General features: G+C 36.8%; 2 protein-coding genes across 5 annotated transcripts; one reads left to right on the top strand and one right to left on the bottom strand.

Annotated features, from left to right (window-relative positions):
• Positions 1-90: 90 nt before the first annotated feature.
• LOC147289194 (U-box domain-containing protein 43-like) lies at positions 91-4,507 on the bottom strand. 3 transcript variants are annotated; one of them, XM_086238522.1, is made up of 5 exons: positions 4,110-4,507; positions 2,412-3,748; positions 1,964-2,267; positions 1,329-1,819; positions 91-1,191 (listed from the first exon to the last, which is right to left on the bottom strand). In XM_086238522.1, the coding sequence occupies exons 2-5, from the start codon at positions 3,642-3,644 to the stop codon at positions 196-198; spliced, it is 3,024 nt and encodes a 1,007-aa protein (XP_086094648.1). In that variant the 5' UTR covers positions 3,645-3,748; positions 4,110-4,507; the 3' UTR covers positions 91-195. The 3 variants fall into 3 exon arrangements, with proteins under 3 accessions (XP_086094648.1, XP_086094649.1, XP_086094647.1); XM_086238523.1 differs by having other exon boundaries at positions 4,339-4,507; XM_086238521.1 differs by having other exon boundaries at positions 2,412-4,507.
• A 5,241-nt stretch (positions 4,508-9,748) lies between these two features.
• LOC147289193 (neuroblastoma-amplified sequence protein) lies at positions 9,749-20,282 on the top strand. Of its 2 annotated transcripts, XM_086236326.1 has the most exons (12): positions 9,749-9,969; positions 10,099-10,135; positions 10,288-10,461; positions 10,977-11,178; positions 11,365-11,570; positions 12,053-13,046; positions 13,441-14,417; positions 14,735-14,823; positions 15,107-15,466; positions 15,595-16,834; positions 17,007-17,272; positions 17,378-20,282. In XM_086236326.1, the coding sequence occupies exons 1-12, from the start codon at positions 9,886-9,888 to the stop codon at positions 19,991-19,993; spliced, it is 7,245 nt and encodes a 2,414-aa protein (XP_086092452.1). In that variant the 5' UTR covers positions 9,749-9,885; the 3' UTR covers positions 19,994-20,282. The 2 variants fall into 2 exon arrangements, with proteins under 2 accessions (XP_086092452.1, XP_086092453.1); XM_086236327.1 differs by lacking the exons at positions 9,749-9,969; positions 10,099-10,135; positions 10,288-10,461; positions 10,977-11,178; positions 11,365-11,570 and having other exon boundaries at positions 12,097-12,177; positions 12,398-13,046.
• Positions 20,283-20,977: the final 695 nt, after the last annotated feature.

Here is a 20,977-nt window from a genome sequence, read left to right as displayed (position 1 = left end):
TTTGTTCTTTTGCGCGTTTCTAACTTTAAGACTTGCCAAAGGGCAGCCCATGATAAAAAATAAAAAAACAAAAAAACTTGAAAGCAAACATTGCATCATACAAGAATGAGGTTTTCATTACCAATTGGCATTTGAAACTTGAAAGTTTTGTATTGAGTACAGTCGAGTAACAAGTGTATTGTATAACATCATCAATCAAAAATACGAAGACTGTTTACCAAGCACACCCAATTGAGCAAGTACCTTGGCAGCCAGAGACTTCAGATCACTATTTTTCCTCTGAGCAATGTCCACCAGTGCCATATGGGCTGAAGTTCCATATTTAAGAGTCAACTCAGTCACTTGAAAAATCCTTTCTATGGCCTCGAGAGATTTTCTTTGCAACCTTGCAGATTGCGTACTCAATAATTTTATAATAGGGCCAATGGCTTTTGCGTCATCAAGCACCTTGCCGCCTTGCTCTAGTCCTTGGCCATCAATCAAGGTCAAAAGTGCATCAAGAGAAGCTTCACAGGCTCCATCATCTGCCTCCCCAAGCATTCTCACAAGGGGTTCAAGAGCGTTGGCCTTTACTATGCAAAATGAAGACTCAACTGTACAAATGCCCAGGTGTGCTGGGCAACCAGGTTCAGGTGCAGACAAACAGCACAGGAAAGCCCCATGCTTCTTGATTGGCTTGCTTAAGCTTTTGGAACTTTCTGATAGCTGCTTAAGTGAAACAGCTGCATTTTGTTTTGTCAAAGCAGTTCCAGAAGCCAGTAACTGTACCAGCACTGGGATAATTCCAGCTTCAGCTACTTTTTTCTGCCATTCCTGATTTGTTGAAACTGTCAAATGGCGAAGAGCTCCAACAGCATTCTCTATTACTTGCCTTCTATATGAGGCATCTCTATTCCCATCACTTAGACAAGTGCCGATGATTTCAAGTGCCTCAGCATCTAGAAGCCACTGAGTCATCTGCGGATCCTCCGGAAGATTAGCAATAATACCCATTGCAGCAACTATCTCCTCCACATCATCAGAAGTTCTTGTAATCCTTAGCAAGGTATCTATGCACCTTTGGCTTACATGCTCCATAAATGTGCTGTCAACCCCATCTTCTGTCAAGCAAGAGAACAACTTTATGGCATTTGCTCGAACGGTAAGGTTATCAGCCTCACATAATTGAACCAATACTTGGACAGCAGAGAGCTGCGAATCACATGCAACATCACAGTTACTGTTAGTAATTTCCTTTTACTTTATATATAATTGCACCACAAAAAAGAACAGAACCTTTAAACTTCAATTAAGAGAGGCAGAATAACATTTTGATTTGGGATGTTTACCTGTCTTAACTTTATTCTGATGTCTAAACCAGAAGAAGATTGGCACATTGCATGGAACGTTTTAAGAATGCTTCTTTGTATGTCAGGTCCTGTTAAAGATATTAGGGAAAAGAGTTTAAAAATCTCTTCTTCAGAGTCTAACAATGAGACCTGCTCCTGAGCAGCTTCTTGGGTGGTGGTTGATATGCCAAGGTGCATAATTGTTTCAGCCACCTGCTCACGCAAGGTTGGTGATGATAAGCTGTGACAATACAGAAGTTCAAATAGTGGTCCAACGGCTCCTTTTCTAATCATCTGCAGGCCAATTTGTGGTAAGTTAGAGAGGTGAAGAAGAGCTTTAACACCCACTTTCCTCTTTTCTAAATCACCATGTGAAAGAAGTTCAAGAAGTGGTCCTAGTGCCCCATCTCTAACTATGGACAGTTTGTTGTGATCAGTCAATTCAATTTCTGACAAAGTTCCAGCCATAAGTATTCTAACATCTTCTGGTCCTGCATCAAGTTTAAGTTGTTAGGATACACAATCTACAAGGAGGTATTATGAGATAATAATGGCATCAACTTCCTCAGGATTCAATGCTGACTAAATATTGCAGCATACTCTGAATTATTGAAGCACCTCACTTCCAAGCATACCTGAAGAAAGAAGCTTCAACAAAGGTTTGAAATAATTTGCTCTAGCCATCTGTTGAACATTCTGATCAATGAAAGACAGATTCTCTAGAAGCTCGTTTGCATCTCTGGTGACTTCATTGTCTTCACTACTTAACATTGTTACTAGGAGAAGTATGCATCCCTGAACATTTCCCATTAAATCTCGGGCATGCCTACTTCTAGATAGTTCCAATAACAACTGCAATGCTAATTTGCTTTCCCCAAATCGGCGTGCAAGTAAGCGGACAATGGATTCAAGTGCATTATCCACTTTTGTGATTCTCCCCTGTTAAAAATATAATGAACTGGATGAAATATATAGAACTTGGATTTGCCAATGCATCTCATCACCGGCAGTTTAATACTGGATAGAAATAGATTAATCTGTTTAGCCTCATCAATCATAATAGAGCATCACACTAGAAGGTACCTTATTTTCTTCACCATATTTTGCAAGGATTGATAGGATGGCAAGGGCTTGCTCTCTTATCTCTCGATTTTTTGAACCAAGAAGTCCAATAAGGACTGGGATGTAGTCCTCCATTGTTACCCATTCTCTGTGCAACTCTCTTTCTGTGCATAGATTCTCCAGCTTTTTTAAGGATGGAAGCACTTCTTGCTCTTCATTTGACTGGAGTTTTGGTTTAAGAGAGACAATGGTTACGATGGTATTCCTATCTTTCCATTCTTCAATTGATCGTTTCAGAGCTTTGTTGGGCCGTAGGACTGAAGTGTCCAAGGGAAGATCAGTCAGAGGACAGTGAGTCTTACCTTCTGCAAACCACTTCTCTATGGCACTTCTTTCAAATGTCATACGAGAGGAAGTCTCCACAGGGTCCACCATGATATCTTGAGTGAAGGGGCAAATAAATTGCTGAAGGGGTTCCAATGGTTGCTTACCCAAAGAACTTCTCTTTTCAAAATACTTTTTCTCTTTGTCCTCAGCAGATGTCGTAGCATTAGCCTTCTCAAGCAATGCTATAATCTGTTCCATTTGCAAATCTTCTTCCATGTCTTTTCTCCTATTCGTATCATCCAATTCGCGTTTGAACTCCTCGAATTCCTTGTTCAATGCAGACTGCTCATTAGAGATCCCAAGAGTCTCAGCAATACGAACGAGCAAATTATTTGCATAAGATAGATCGGAATTCTGTTCTTGTATCCCTCGCTCGATTTTTGCCAAAATCTCATCCTCTGCCACAGCTGCTCGATATTCTGCATCCAACATATTCTTGCATAGCTTGCTAATCTGGTTATTTATACCCAATGAAACATCCAAAGATGCCACTGGGATCAGACAAAGTGCTCTACTAATCTCTTTTGTGCTGCTCTCTAGGGCCTTCACAATCTTCCGGCAATTGATTAAGAGATAAACCTTATTTCTTTTGCTGCAATCTAGAGCTATCTGCTTAGCAACTTCAACCTCTCGATTGAGAATCTTCAGAGCATTAGTTAAGCTTTCTGAATAGTCAAGGTTTTGCTTTGACAAATCTAACAGGATAGAAGAGGTCTTCTCCAAGTAGGTTGAGAATACTTTGAAATTTTCTTTCTGAATGAGGACATCCTTGGCTGCACGTACAGTATCAACCATGGAAGAGACTGTCTGAGAGAGTAATTCAGACACTGGAACAAATGAGGCACCAATAATAATATCCTTTGCCATCTTTGTATGAGAGAAAATCTATGTATATAAACCCTCAACTCAGTCTGAACCACATTTCAACCACAAAGAGAAGAAGCCTGACCACGTTGCTGGCAACTGCAAGTCTGCATCTTAAAAAAAACAATGAGATAAATTGATTCCCAACAACTACCACTTTTTCACAAAGTAGATTTTTTGTTCCCCCTTTGAAAAAAGACATATTTCCTATATATAATTTGGTAAGAATACCAAGAACAGAGCAGCAAGATACTGATCCTCATATTCAACATTATTTTTTACTAAAGAAAATAAACAATTCAGCAGTTAAGCCAAAGAAAATCTAGAAAGATACACTTACTGACTTCAAAAATCTAAAATTTCAGTTTCATTTTCCTCCTAAGTGGTTTCATGGCAACCACGTATACCATGCATATATTTTACAGTTTATGAACTCCAATAATTCATATTCAGTGCCAACCCCACTACCTTGCGCAGTGACATCTTCAAGCTGGCTGGCCATTACAGACAAGTTGATAGAGCTTGAAATATATACTAAATTTAAACTAAATTGATTTGCTCATGTTATGCTCTAATTGGTAGCTGAGAAAATACTACACTGTATGGAAAATTCCATTTTCTTAGCAACCAAACAGAGAAATAGCAATGGTTCACAATCAAATTAAAGGAAAGACACAGAGAAAGAGAGAGAGATGACCTGACATTACAAGTCAACAAGTATCTTTATTTCAGTTGATTTTTGCAGATAATTAACAAGCATAAGTTTCCATAAAAGCCCAAACCCACAAAGACACAAGGACTTTGAAGATCAGCTTCTCTTCCAAAGCAATTCTCTCTCTCTTTCATGGAGTCTTTCTCTGAACCAAGAAAATGAAAGAAGACTTGAATTATTAGTCGAGAAATTTTATTATTTTGGGTTTCTTTGTGTTTTCCAAGTAGTTTACGTCCAGCTGGACATGATAGCTGACGACCAAGTCAATGCTGCTCCGGCTCAATATGGTCAAACATGTTTTAACGCTGCAGATTTCGCCACGTCATTAAGATCATGGTTTCACTTCACTTTGGTGCCTACGTGGCAGATTAGTGGCTGGTGTAATATAAACGCGGTAGTCCACTGGGTTGCGCGTCTGGACCCGGACTATGTATAGTCCAAAACACGACTCTAAACTTCCCATATACGTTCGATTTCAGAAATTCAAAGTTTATGTATTTAGTATTTGCTGTATTAAAATTTAAAAGAATAGATTCATGACCAAAAAAAAAAAAGGATTAAGAAAAAAAGGTTGATGTATTTAATTCCTTTTTGTTAATAAAAGTCAAAAAATATGGAAACAAACAGATAATTAATTATATCCTTTGTAGTCAGAACTCAGAAGTGTTAATTTATTGATTCAAAATTAAGACATATACATTAAATTTTTAAGTGAATTCAATTCCAATTGTTTCAATTGCAGACAGCTTCTTTCCCTGAATTTCCTGTTATGCATGAAAGTTGTTTTGTCACATTTAATTTGCTACAATTAGAACATGCTTCTAGTTATATATATATATATATATATATATATATATATATATACAGGGCTGCTGATATATATTATTGCTCTGTAGAGTGATCTTGGGAGTAGGCTCTAGACTTTACTTGCTTGGTGTCTAATGTCGTCTTTGGGTTTTTTCTGTTTGTTTATCTCTCTGATTGTTGTGGAACTTAATTAATTAGGATGTCTTTAATAATTAGGATTAATTAGAGACCCTAATTATTATTAGGCCATGCCGTCTACCAAACACTAGTTTGACTCATGAGAAAGCTTGCAGCGCTGACAAGTGGAATGGTGGTTTTCACTCGTAAGCAAAGATGTAGAATTACGCAGGACCAAACATATATCAAAAGACATCTAGAAATTCTAAGGAATTGATTATTCAAAACGTACACCATGTGATTGTTACAGGAACATACAATTGTTAGAGATCAGCTCTCAATCAGAGGACGGGAAAAAAATAAATTAGAAGATCGAATTTAAGAAAAACAGAGGATGTGATTGCATGAAAATGAAAGTGAATTTTGACTTTGTTAAATGCATAAGTTTAAAGGGGTGTCAGTTTCACTGACTCGATCGATCCCCAGTACGCTATAGACTTTTCTCTTGATCGATCATAAACAACTTCAAAACTCAAGAGCTTGCGCATACCAATATTTATACTTAGGCATTTAATAACTAATTATTAAACTTAATTTCTTAGAGAAAATGCAGAGCTAGCTAATTATAAAAATGAAATAAACATGCATGTATCTATATATAAGTTGGTGCCAGGAGCCATCTACTGGGATGAATATACAGATATACATATGGTTTAATATATTTAAATTACTCCCCTATCAAGGCTTGAAATACCTAATGCAAATGGTCGTTTAATTAATTAGCCTCGATCATGAGTAATATAATCAGATCATTCACTGGAAATCAGTCATTATGTAAACAGCCAGCACGTACATTAACTGGAAAAATTAACGAATCTATAATTAAATAACAGATGAATAAATATATATTGATTTTAATGATATAATATATAACGAGGGTTCATATATGGATGATCGATCATCTGCAATACTTAATTTCCATAAAACCAGACAACTGCATCCATGCATAATAAAAACACATGATATAAGCTAGATTAAATTAACGAAAGATCAATAGCTAGAGACTAGAGAGTACGTACTTAATTTACTACTAGGCCCTGAGCGAGCCTTGCTTATTTGAAGAGATCGATCGTGGATGGCCGGAGATTAAAAAGCCTTGAAAAGAAAGATAGCTATGCAAAGAAGCATACAAGAGTGATATTGGTTCGGCTCGTCGATCTCAGATGGAGTAGTAGGTGATGGATATATTACTCATGAATTCAGATGAGCCAGACCAATATCACACCCTGTCTACTTGTGCAGAAACAGATCCAATGCCCGCACACAGAATAGAGACAGACAAGTTTATTGAGCTCTGCGCATGTTTAGTAGACTAGGAGCTTAATTCCACCCTTTATATAGGGAAGCTAGGACTAACGAATTAGGTCGATCAAATTATTTAATTAAGGATAAGGAAGGAACATTTTTATGTATGATTATGAATTTATGATCGATCAAGATTTCAAGATTTAAGAATCAATCCCACTACCTATCCCCTTTCAACCTCATGACTATCAAATTTAAAAGAAAACATCACATGCATAATTAATTAAAATAATGGAGCAAGCTAGGTCTAATTCTATTTCTAACTAGTAGGTCTCATTTGGTGCTCAAGATTAGATTGAATAAGTTATCTCATTAGATTCAAGATATATTTTTCAAGTAGAAGGAAGAAGATGAATTAGTCATTAATTAAGAGGTTGATATTTGTGGGGATTGGAAGATAGGTTTCTCTCATGACTAATTCACCTTCATCCTTCGAGACTTGGACAAAAGTTAGAAGTTATTCTATATTTCTCCTTGAATATAGCAGACGTCTTATATAGCTGCTCCCTCATGCAGACATGTGCTTGTTCAATTACAACGAGTACCATGTACACTATGTCACCATTGTCGTTCAATTGCAAATCATCATGGTACGTGACATCTAAGAACAATGTTAAAGCAAGGTACTATATTTTTTGTAACACGAACACGTATACTATTTCTCTTTAATACAATGTGACTCGATCACTTGTATAGATGGATCCAGTGTTTATTAGAGATGTGGTATAAAAAATAATAATACCTCTATCATTTTTAGATCACTACTTACATACTCTGTGCAACCATATACATATATGTATTTCAGATTATTGCTAGGGGAATTGCAGTTCAATGTATATAGAAAATCATTCTTATGTCAAGCCCTCCAATAATGATTACTAATTATAATCTTGATGGACTGATAATTACATTATAATTATTTAATAGATTTATTAAAACAAATCACATTTCATAATATTGTCATCCGCATATGTAATTTGCTTAGGCTTTGCTAGACGCTATCTTTATGTGTTGCAATGTAAGTGAAGAGAATATGTGTGTGTGTGTGTGTTTTTTGTTGGCCAATAAGTGAAGAATGTTACAACGTACTGTATCATCTTTCTTCCATATCAAAATTTAGGTGAAATCTGAGCCATGAGGTCTAAAACCTAAAAGATAAATATCGGAATCTTCTTTTCCATATGAGAGGAAATTTTGGAGGTCTTGTTTTTTTCTTTCAAGAAAAGTCAAAATCATGAATTAATAATTTAATGCGCAAATCCCTTGGTCAAAAGAGAATCATTTTTAAACATTAGTATAATTGTAGAAATTGGGTACGTGTTTTGTTATTGCCTATTGGGCTATTGGTATCCTTTTTTCTTACAAAGATAGTTGAATTAACTTGAACCAGCAGCCGCCGGGTCACTGTTTGAACGTAGGGTTCTAATTAACAAAATGCCATTGTCAATAATGCTGGAATTCAATTCCATTGTAGATTAGTATATATAGATTCTCATCATTGGAAAAGTATTGTCCTAAATTAATTTGTTATGTGTTTAACAAATATTTTAGTCCCCAACAAATTAATGATTAATTCAAGTATTCAAGTACCACATTTGTGATATGTTATGCCAATTTGACTCTTGGAGTTAGGCAGTAAGGAAGGTAAAATTTCTTGTGAATTCTTTAGGCCCGGTGTGGATTGTCTGTCTTTAACCAGCCTAAGAAATTAATCTGGTGCTTGAAAGTTGACCCAAGACACTCTCGATTACCAAAAATTAATGACAAACAAGAAGCGAGGTAAGTGGTGCATGGTGTTGGTGTGCTTTTCTAAAGTAATTTTAATTTAGAATACAGAATATATTTGCTCCAAAGGAGTGGTCCTTAAGTATCAAAGTAACATAAAAGGAGTGATCATTTTCATATGAGGGTACGGGCTGCAGAACTTGCATGTGGTCCATTAGTTCAGAAGTTTTGGGGTTTGTTTTAAGGAATTGGATTCTCTGTTTGGTTTTTCTTTATATTTTAAAATATAGTCAGAATTTTCGTCTATATAATATATTCATTTTAAATTTTAAAAAATAAATATATAAAAGATGACATTAACATTTTCCTTTATCATGTCTTAACTTAATTTTAACTTTTTTTTTTACCATATGAATATCTGTTGGGGCTTAGCTTAAAGTCTTAAACGCTTTAAATGACTTGTACATTTACATGCACATGAAACCCATTTTCAATATATTTTTTTTCTATTTCTATTATTTTTGGCTACATAATGGAAGATATTATCATAAAGCTCGAGGATCCATATCTCGATCATGTGTGTATATATATCACATCTTTTTATTTCTCTCCCGGCCAAACTGAAGTTTTATTTTGTCACATTGCCACTTGGTGTCACAATTAGAGAATGCATGCATGTATAGAGAGTTTTCATCCACAGATTATTAAATATATTCCACCAATAATTAACCCATTTGAAACAGGGTTGAAGAATATGCTAGTTGGCTGTGTGCATTTGCTCTAAATAGAGAATCTGGCATTGCATGCATGAACTAGTTCTTTTGACATGAGCTTCTAGTTGACTTGTTTTTGTGAAAGATGAAAGAGGTGACTTGCAACAAACTTTTGATCGCAGCAGAATAATTTGCCTTATGTTCTGAAAATTATGTACGCAATTAATGCAGCCAAGTAGTCCAGTGTAGCAAGAATATTACCTGTTAAATGGTTTGTCGTCATTGTCCTTCCATCATTCATCGCATGTCACTGGAATATTGTTCCAAGTTTTAAATTTCTATTTTTGGAAAAGTAAAAGTCTCAAGTTTAAATTCCAACTTTTCCGATTAAAATAATTCAATTTATAGGGATGGGCTTATGCGGTTGAAAATGAGTAAACGGCCCATATAATTGGGGTCAATATCCAGGTTCAGACGAGTTCACGGACCCAAAGTCTATGTCGGTAATATTCCGGCCTTTTGGATCAGTATATAAAGCCCAATGTTGATTATAGCCCAGACCTGACATATTGAGTCTGGTGCGGTTTCATAAAAAAAAAAAAAAAAAAAAAAAAAAAAAGTAGAAAAGAAAAGAAAAGAAGAGAATAGAAATTAGAATAATAGAACAACAAAAAAATGGCGGTCCGGTCTCCGGCTTCTGAAGTAATCTCGCTCTCTAGAAAGTAGAAAATCAAATGTGGGTACGGTTTTTTGAGGTCTAGGGTTTGAGATCTTGGAGGGTGGAAAAGACAACAAAAGTTTGGCCATGGCTGAAACTATACACACAGTGTTTAACGAGACCCGACGTCACATTACGAGGCCTTATACTCCCAATTACCCTCCTCAACAGGTTCTTAATTCTTTGAATTTCTTCAATTTCAAGCTAATCAACGCCATGTTGCTTGATCACTCAATTAATAAATTCCTTGATTGTTTTTTTTTTTTTTTTGGTATGGTTCTATTCACTCGCGGAGTTCAGGCAAATAACGGTAGTAAAGGGAACCTTCTGTTTCGAGGTACATCGCACTTCCCTTTATTTCTTGTATTGATTCACTTCTTACTCATAGGAGATTATAATTGTTTTTGTTTTTTGTTTTTGATGAATTATGGTGTCAACGAGTGGCAGATTCGTAATTGTTTGACCTCTCTTTTGCTTTGATCTATGAAGGTGTGAGCCAACTCAGAGAGAAATGGAACGAATACAAACAACCAAGAAAATTGAGAAAACTGACATCCTTGTTTATCTCTCCAAGAGGTGAGCGTGTGGCTGTGGCTGCTGGAAATCACATAACAATTTTGCACAAAGAGGATGACTACTCAGAACCATGTGGCACTTTTACAAGTAAGATGTACTTGCTGATTTCATTGATGGAATCATCTGTTAGTAATAGTTCAATCATTAATGCCAAGTTAGTAGTGATATGTAACATTGGGTTTTCCTTAATAAACAATCATGTTGTATTTGCTGAATATATAGCTACAGAGGCTTATCGAGGGGATGTGGAAACAGAAACAATTTATTTGTACACACATTGAGATTTGTGAATTAGCAATGACAACTTAAGTGTAGTAGTCTGTGTATTTAATTAAATAAATAAGTCTTGTAGGACCTTGTAGGATGAGTGTGACAAGGGGACCTTGTAAGATTACCAGCATCATACAAGCCAGTGAGATTTCAGGTTGACACAATTTCGTGGGTACAGACAGTCTGTTGATTCCTAGTGATGTTTCGTTGTTACCAACATGAGATATGTATGCTTTAAAAATTAGAAAATTTTTGCACATCCAGATTTGTAGGTTATACACATTTTGTTTTTTCATTAAAATTGTTTCCAATTTATGGTCTTTATGCATCAGGTGGTAGCCCTGCTTCATTTACAACAGGAACTTGGTCAGAAAGTCATGATATTCTTGGAGTTTCTGATGATACTGATACGCTATATTTTATCAAAGCAAATGGTGAAGAGGTAGTGAGGATTACGAGGAGGCATTTAAAGTTATCTTCACCAGTAATAAGCCTGATTGTGCAGGATGATTCTGTTGCACAGAAACCTTGTTTGTAAGTGTTCTTTTTTTCTGTTCACAGCCTGTGCATGAATTACACATGAAAAGAAACATTTGATGAAGAGCATTTTTTTGTTAATCTTATCCTGATTTTGTGGTTTGAGGTCCTAGTTTCATTGTTTAAGTAAATCAAAGGTTGGCACAAATTTGTCACTTGTTGAAGTTAATTAAATGTTTCCAGGTGTAGCTTTATTGTTGTTACATCTGACGGTTCCCTTCAGCAAATTGAGATCAGTCAGGATCCAAGTTCCTCTATATATTCATCACGCACCTCACAAAATGGATTAACTGTAAAGGGACAGCTCCCTCACAATGTTTTCTGTGTTGACTACTGTTCAGAGCTTTCTTTGCTTGCTGTTGTCTCACTAACCTCAGGTGGAAACTCAGGTATGTTTTCTACTTCTACTTTCCATTTAGCTTCTCCCATGGTCTATGCGTGAACATATTCATTTATACAGGCCTTTGTGTTCTTGATATCATTTCTTGCATGCTTATGTTCAACTTTTACATGAATCTCCCCAATGAGTTTTACATGAATCTGATCAAGTGACTTTTGTTCATTGTGTTCTTTTAAATGGTGGGGGTTTTTTTGGAAGAATTTCTGGATAACCGTAGATGTTTTTGTTGATTGAAAGTCATCAGATTGTGTGGATATTTGCATATAGTTGTTTATGGTGTGGTGATTATGATGGTTACAGAAAATTTTATTTGTTTGTTTCTATCTAAGTCTTCATATTTTTTACTAAAAAGATTTGAGATTAGGATATGATTTTCACTTACCTTCTAGAAAATTTCAAAATGAAATTTAATATATGAGCTAGATTAAGTATATTACTTAACTTATTGATTAATTTTGTAATTTCTTCCAGGATCTTGTTATCTGTCTCTATGGCGTAGAAGTAGGACCATTGATATGGAGCAGTTGTTTACTATTCAGTTTGAGGGTTTTTATTCCAAACCAAAAGATCATAGAAGTCAGCTAGCATATCCAAAGGTGCTAATCTCACCACAAGCCACATTTGTTGCTACTTTAGATGTGACAGGATGCTTGCACATATTTAAGATGGATAAAGAATGCTTTTCACTTTCAAATTTTACGTGCAGAGAGAGATACAAGTCACAAGTGACCAATAATTTTTCAAGTGGAGAGGGGGAACATTTAAGTGATATTGTGGATTTTACTTGGTGGTCTGACCACATCCTTACTTTTGCAGAAAGGAGTGGCTTTGTTACCATGCTTGACATCCTTAGTGGCTTAAAAGTTCAAGAAAATGGAACTGTATATTCTAAGCCTGTTTTAGAAAGAATAAATCTGTTTCAAGGAAACCTCTTTCTTTTGGAGACTGTGTCATCTGAAGAGAGATCTAACTCTAACGAAATAAAAGATTCACCTAGTGCGGAGTGGGTTACTGTCAACAGCTTCGACCAATTTGACATTTCTATGTTGAACTGGAGCCTTGTATCATTCTCTGAGAGATCCATCTCGGAAATGTATAATATTTTAATTAGAAATAAAAAATATCAGGCTGCCTTGGATTTTGCTGATTGTCATGGGTTGGATAAAGATGAAGTTACAAAATCTCAGTGGTTACATTCTAGTCAAGGAACAAACGAAATAAGTACAATTTTGTCAAAAGTTAAGGATAAACGTTTTGTGCTCTCCGAATGTGTTGACAAAATTGGACCAACCGAAGATTCGGTGAGGGATTTGCTTGCATATGGGATGAACCTAACTAACCAGTATGGGTTTTCCCAACCGGAAAATAATGAAAATAGCCAAATTTGGGATTTCCGCATAGCTAGACTTCAGTTATTGCAATTCAGAGACAGGTTGGAGACATATCTTGGGATAAATATGGGCAGGTATCACACTCTTCAGAAGCTATATTTTTATTTTAGCAAAAAATTATACCTTTGAAGTATCTGACCAAATATATTGATAACAAAAAGTACCTGACCATATATAGTTTATGCATACATATTAAAATATTATATTTTTCATTTTTTGGTTGATACATGCACATTTTATGATTATTTTTTTCATTGATATTGGTTAGATGAATAGATATCTCTCTCCCTCCCTCCCTCCCTATCTTTCTCTCTCTGTTATTAGGTATTATTGTAATATGTTTTTGAATGCATGTGTTTTTACTTTCCCTGCTATGAAATTAGTGATGAGTTGTTCTGAGTTTTGATTTTTTGCCACACCTGTGATGGTTTCTACTAACCCACAGTTGAATGACTTAGTTTTGTGCAGGTTTTCTGTGCAGGAATATGGCAAATTTCGAGTTATGCCTATAAATGAAGCTGCAGTAACACTTGCTGAAAGTGGGAAAATTGGGGCTTTAAATCTCCTGTTCAAGCGCCATCCTTATTCACTTGCTTCTTTCATTTTGGAGGTTTTAGCTGCTATCCCTGAAACAGTTCCTGTACAAACATACGGGCAGCTTCTTCCTGGGAGGTCTCCCCCTACAAGTATAGCAGTGAGGGAAGAAGATTGGGTTGAATGTGAGAAAATGATAAGTTTTATTAACAGGTCACCAAAGGATCATGAGACTGATATCCATATCCAGACCGAACCCATAGTCAAGCAGTGCCTAGGATCTGTTTGGCCATCAACTAATGAACTTTCAATATGGTACAAGAAGAGAGCTAGGGATATTGATAGTCTTAGTGGGCAGCTAGATAATTGCCTTTGCTTGCTTGAGTTTGCTAATCGCAAAGGTGTACATGAGTTGCAGCGTTTCCATGAGGATGCCTCGTACCTGCACCAACTTATTTATTCTGATGACAGTGGTGGTGAAATAAATTCCAGTTTTAGTCTTGTCATGTGGGAACAGTTATCTGACTATGATAAATTTAGAATGATTCTTACAGGAGTTAAAGAAGAAAATATAGTTGCAAGATTACATAATATGGCAGTTCCATTTATGCGAGATAGGTTTCATTATACAACCTCAGTTTCTCAAGATCAGGTGACAGATAATCATCTTATGGCAGATCATAACAAGGAGTCATTTCTGGTTAGATGGCTGAAGGAAACTGCTTCTGAGAACAAATTGGACATTTGCTTGCTGGTAATAGAGGAAGGGTGCAGAGATTTCCAAAGTAACAACCTATTCAAGGACGAGGTTGAAGCTATAGATTGTGCTCTGCAGTGCATCTATTTGTGCACATCTACAGATAGGTGGAGTACTATGGCAGCCATATTGTCAAAGCTTCCACAAATGCAAGGTAATTGCTTCTTAGAAGCCTGGTTTGCGTCTTGGTCAATGAGATTCTATTGATCTGTCTCTTTTATTAAGGGGGTGATCAATCTTTATGCCCCTTGAGGGTTTGGATGGCAATTTGATTTGGAACAAGTCATGAAAACATATTTTTACTATGTTTATCTGTGAAATGCTTTTACACTGTGGAATCATTAATACAATCTGTGGAATCATTAATACAATCTGTAAAGGATTTCTTGCTTATTGGTATTGCTGCTAGGTAGCTTGCACATATAGTTTTTTTTTTTGTAAGAATTACCCATTATCTTTCTTACTGAACAGGTAGTGAAATATTTGTTGAGGATCTTGAGAGAAGATTGAAACTGGCAGAAGGCCATATTGAAGTTGGGAGACTCCTGGCATTTTATCAGGTCTGTATTCATTGATTGGGAAGCTTTTCCAATTTGGTATTATAAGCCCCCTCCTCCAACCAAAACAATAAATGCACAGGCATGACCAGACATTAGATGGTTTGTTTGACAATAAGAATATATCCTATCATAATACTATTAGAGAACAGATCCCAAAATTTTGGTATTTTATATTTTGTGGCATGAACTATCTAATTGTTCTGAGAATATGACTCAGACCAAACTTCTATATTCCATTGTTTATGTTTTTGCATTTAACTAATTTTGACTTGTTTTTATTCAGGTACCTAAGTCACTGAACTTTTTCCTAGAGTCTCATGCAGATGGAAAAGGTGTAAAGCAAATCCTTCGCCTTATACTTTCAAAATTTATACGTCGACAGCCTGGCCGTTCAGATACTGATTGGGCAAGCATGTGGCGTGATATGCAATGCATTAGGGAGAAAGCATTTCCTTTTCTGGACCTGGAGTATATGTTGATGGAATTTTGCAGAGGACTGCTGAAAGCTGGGAGGTTTTCTCTTGCCAGGAATTATTTAAAGGGTACAAGTTCAGTTGCTTTGGCATCAGAGAAGGCTGAAAATCTTGTCATTCAAGCTGCAAGGGAGTATTTTTTCTCAGCTTCAAGTCTTGCTTGTCCAGAAGTAAGTATGATGGTGGTTATGTTTTCTGATGATTTATGATATTCAAGCATGAAATGGTACATCTAATATCCTGATCAGTGCATTAATACTTACTATCTGTACTCATTGATTATTGCAACTTTTTCCAGATCTGGAAGGCTAAGGAATGCCTCAATTTATTTCCAAGCAGCGGAAATGTGAAAGTAGAGTCTGATATTATTGATACAATTACAGTTAGACTTCCCAGTCTTGGAGTGACTCTCTTACCCATGCAATTCAGGCAAATAAAAGATCCAATGGAGATCATCAAAATGGCAATCACAAGTCAAACTGGTGCGTATATACATGTTGACGAACTCATTGAGATTGCCAAACTTCTTGGATTGAGCTCTCCGGACAACATATCTTCTGTTCAGGAAGCTATTGCCAGAGAAGCTGCAGTGGCTGGTGATCTGCAATTGGCACTTGATCTCTGTCTTGTTTTGGCTAAGAAAGGACATGGTCACATTTGGGACTTATGTGCAGCAATAGCAAGGGGTCCTGCCCTTGAAAACATGGATATAAATTCTCGAAAGCAGCTACTGGGTTTTGCTTTGAGCAATTGTGATGAGGAATCTGTTAGCGAGTTGCTCCATGCATGGAAAGATCTTGATTTGCAAGGTCAATGTGAGACATTAATGATGTCGACAGGGACAAAATGTCCAGATTTCTCAATTCAAGGCTCCTCGGTTATTACAGATTCAGTCCACAATATTCAAGATATAATCAACCTAAAAGGTTGCTTGGAAATGGTTGAGGGAGCTAGCTGTGATGATCAAGAAGTTCATTTTAGTAACATAAGGAATTCACTTTCTCTTGTTGCTAAAAACTTGCCTGTTGAGAATGGAACCACCTGGGAATCTGTTCTGAGAGAAAATGGAAAAATTTTGTCTTTTGCTGCCCTACAACTTCCATGGTTGCTTGAACTGAGTAGGAAAACAGAACACAGTAAGAAGTCAACTGGTAATTTGATTCCTGGAAAGCAATATGTGAGTGTAAGAACACAGGCTTTGGTGACCATTCTGTCTTGGTTGGCAAGAAACGGTTTTGCTCCCACAGACGATGTGGTTGCCTCTCTGGCAAAATCTATTATTGAACCACCTGTTACTGAACAAGAATACATAGTCGGTTGCTCCTTTCTCTTGAATCTGGTAGATGCCTTTAATGGGGTTGAAGTGATAGAGGAGCAGCTTAGAACAAGGAATGATTACCAAGAAATCTCTAGCATCATGAATGTGGGGATGACATATAGCTTGTTGTATAGTTCAGCAATTGAGTGTGAAGATCCTATGCAAAGGAGGGAGCTGCTATTGAGGAAGTTTAAAGAAAAGCACGTATCACCTAGTACTGGTGATTTTCTATTCTTAAATCAGTTTGATATGCTATCATATAAAATTCCCTGTAATTCCTAAAGATGCTGAAAATGCTTTTTGTTTTATCATGTCTTTCACCCTTTTTGTCGATATTGTTTCCGTGATATGGTGTTACTCCTTTGTTTTATATGTTATTTTGTTGCTGTCAGATGAAATAGACAAATTTGACAAGGTACAGTCTACCTTTTGGAGAGAATGGAAACTGAAATTAGAAGAACAAAAGCGTGTTGCAGATCACTGTAGAGCATTAGAGAAAATAATGCCTGGCGTTGACACAGCACGTTTTTTGTCTCGGGACATTAATTACATTGGGAGTGTTGTTCTTCCCCTGATTGATTCAGTAAAGTTGGAGAAAAAGCACATTTTGAAGGACGTTTTAAAACTAGCTGATGGCTGTGGCATGATTCGTGCAAAGGTAGGCAGCATTTGTGGGCATATATATATATATATCTGTGAAGGCTTCTAATATAGAAGACAACTTTTTTCCCATTAGGTGATAGTGTTTTACTGTGTCTTGCAGGTCTTTCTACGGTATCTAAGTAATGTCCTTGTTTCTGAGGTTTGGACCAATGATGATATTACATATGAAATTTCAGAATTTAAAGGAGATATAGTTGGCTATGCTGTGGAAACCATCAAAGCTATTTCGTCTGTTGTATACCCTGCAATTGATGGATGCAACAAGTTGCGTCTTGCTTACATGTTTGGTCTGCTTTCTAACTGCTACTTGCAACTCGAAGAAACCAGAAAAGAAGTACCAATAATACACCCTGATCAAGCGCATCTATCTGGTTTTGGATTATCTCGCTTTTTCAAGTTAATGGAGCAGGAGTGCATAAGAGTTGCCTTTCTTGCAAACCTTAACTTCAAAAATATTGCTGGATTAGGTGGTTTGAATTTTAAGTGCTTAAGTAGTGAAGTCTACATGCACATCTATGATGGTAGCCTGGAAGCCTTGGCAAAGATGGTACAGACTCTAACCAGTATATATTCTGACCCATTTCCGGAGGGTCTCATAACGTGGCAGGATGTCTACAAACATTATGTTTTGAGTTTGTTGACCACTTTGGAGACTAAAGCTGGAACTAATTCAATCGTCAAAAGCACTGAAAACCTTCAATGCTTAGTATGTCAACTTGAGCAGAGCTATGAATATTGCAGAATGTATATTGGACTTTTGGCACATTTAGATTCTTTGAACATCATGAAGCAGTATTTCACAATAATCATACCTCTTTTTGGTTCTTATGGGACCTTACCAGATAACTCGGCATGGCAAGAATGTCTTATAATTCTCTTGAACTTTTGGATAAGATTGATTGATGAGATGAAGGCGATTGCATCCCATGAAGATGTGGGAGAAAATCTCAGGCTCAATCTTGATTGCTTAATGTGTTGTCTTAAGGTTTTCATGAGGTTGGTAATGGAGGACAGTGTCTCGCCTAGTCAGGGATGGGGTACAATTGTCAGCTTTGTCAATCATGGTGTAATTGGTGATTCTGCTTCTGAACTTTATATATTCTGTAGAGCCATGATTTTTTCTGGTTGTGGGTTTGGAGCTGTGGCTGAAGTATTTTCTGAAGCAGTATCAGGGGGTCCGACTGGTTTCACTTTGGTCGGTGACACAGAAATCCAGGAACTTCCTCTTCTCTACTTAAATATTTTGGAACACATTTTACAGGATGTGATTGTCATTGAATCCCAGGAATACCAGAACTTATATCAGTTTTTATCCTCTTTGAGTAAATTAGAAGGTGATTTGGAGGAGTTGGATAGGGTCAGGCATTTAGTCTGGGAAAGAATGGCTAAGTTCTCTGATAACCTGCAGCTACCCAGTTCCATTCGAGTTTATATTTTAGAGCTTATGCAATTCCTCACAGGCAAAAATATCAAGGGTTTCTCTGCTGGAATACAGTCTAATGTTATCCCATGGGAAGGATGGGATGAGGTGCACTTTACAAGTAAAAAAAGTGAGACTACTTCCAATCAGGGGTTGGCAGATCATAATGATACATCTAACAGATTTACAAGTACCTTAGTTGCCCTCAAATCATCTCAGCTTGTGTCAACCATCTCACCCCCCATGGAAATTACCCCTGATGATCTCTTGAATCTGGAGACAGCTGCTTCATGCTTCCTAAAGTTGTGTGATGTTGCTCAAAATAGTTCCCATGTTGATTCTTTGATAGCCATGTTGAGAGAGTGGGAAGGGTTTTTCTTGGTGAGAGAGGATAAGGAAGCCCCTGTAGAAGCTTCTGATACTGGGAATGACTGGAATGATGATAGCTGGGACGAAGGATGGGAGAGTTTCCAGGAAGTAGAACATCCTAAGAAAGAAAAGGAGAGTTCCTTTTCCATTCACCCTTTGCATGTATGCTGGTTGGAGATTTTCAAGAAACTCGTAATGCTCTCCCAGTTAAAAGATGTTTTAAGACTGATTGACCAGTCCTTGCTGAAATCTCATGGGACATTGCTTGATGAAGATGGTGCGAGGAGCTTGAGCCAGATTGTTCTGGAAATAGATTGTTTCATGGCTTTAAAGTTGGTGCTACTACTGCCTTTTGAAGCACTACAGTTGCAGTGTTTGGCTGCTGTTGAGGACAGGTTGAAGCAAGGAGGCATCTCTGACACGGTTGGTGGGGACCATGAGTTATTAATGCTTGTATTGTTCTCTGGGATTATATCCACTATTATCTCCTGTTCTTCCTTTGGTAACACTTTCTCTTATGTCTGCTATTTGGTTGGGAACTTATCCCACAAGTGTCAAGCGGCTCAGTTACAAAATGAGAGGCTTGTGCAGAAAGGAAAGGGTGCATGTGAAGACAATGAGAGATGCTTGTTCCTTTTCAGAAGAGTACTCTTCCCCTGTTTTATTTCAGAGCTTGTGAAGGCAGATCAGCAACTTCTAGCAGGACTCATTGTTACAAAATTTATGCACACAAATGCATCACTTAGTCTTGTCAATATTGCAGAGGCAAGTCTTGGTAGGTTTTTGGAGGTGCAGCTCAATGTACTGCAGACTCTTGATGAGACACGATCACCGGAAACATTGAACAATACTGTTTCCATCTTGAGAGGCAAGTTGGAAAATCTGATCCGGGATGCATTGTCATTGCTTTCAACTAATGTAAGATGAGAAGGCATTGTGTTGGTGGAAGTGGTTGATTTTGTATGTACTTAAACAATGTGTGTACACTAGGCATCACATTTATTGTTTTACCAAAGATATACGCATATCATCATGTAATATATATTTCTCGCAAGGTTGTGGGTTTTCTGGTCTGCTTGAGAAAATCATCAAGCACAGACATAAATTGCGTGCTGAGTGGCCCAATTTTTTGGCCAGGCGGCCCAGACCACTTCGAGCTCTCTAAGTGTACCCTCTAATTTTCCTTTTTTTATCTCCTCTAATTTTTCTTCCTAAATATTTCAATTTTATCTTCAATTGTAACAAAAAAAAAAAAAAAAACCAAGAAGTCAAACAGTCCTCCCACCATCCTACCGTTCTCCTTTCCCTTCACCCATCTCGCTGTACGGCCCCACCATTAGCCGATGACCCCCTTCTTCCTCCTTTCACTCTCCGACCTGGAGTAAAGAGGCTGGTGGACCATAAATATATATATATATATACATATATATATAGGTTCTTTCTATTGAGGTATACCTCAATTTATTTATGTTGAGATATACCTTCTTGGAGCCCACACGAGTCGTTTTGTATCAATCCGAACCGTTCATTTTTTACATCTCCATTGATAGATCATCTTTGCAAAAAATTAGCCAAATCGGAAATCATTTGCCTATCTAACTTTAAGCAAATAAATGGATGAAATAGATATTTTCGATGAAATCGTCCATTTGTTTTATCAAAGTTAGATAGGTAAATGATTTCTGATTTGACTAATTTTTTGTAAGGATGTTCTATTAATGAAGATGATCCTTGCAAACAGTTCGGATTGATATAATTATTTCGTGTAGGCCCCAATACGGTATACCTCAACATAAATAAATTGAGGTATACCTCAATAGAAGGAGCATGTATATATATATCTATATGCCACAAAATTGTAGTAAAAGTAAAACTTTGTAAACTCTAAAAGATTTATGAAAAAAATATTGA

Source organism: Dryas octopetala, chromosome 3 (assembly GCF_963921425.1).
Source record: "Dryas octopetala chromosome 3, drDryOcto1.1, whole genome shotgun sequence".
Lineage (NCBI taxonomy): Eukaryota > Viridiplantae > Streptophyta > Magnoliopsida > Rosales > Rosaceae > Dryas > Dryas octopetala.
Note: the sequence above shows the minus strand (reverse complement) of the source record. Positions and strands in the feature narration are given on the sequence as shown.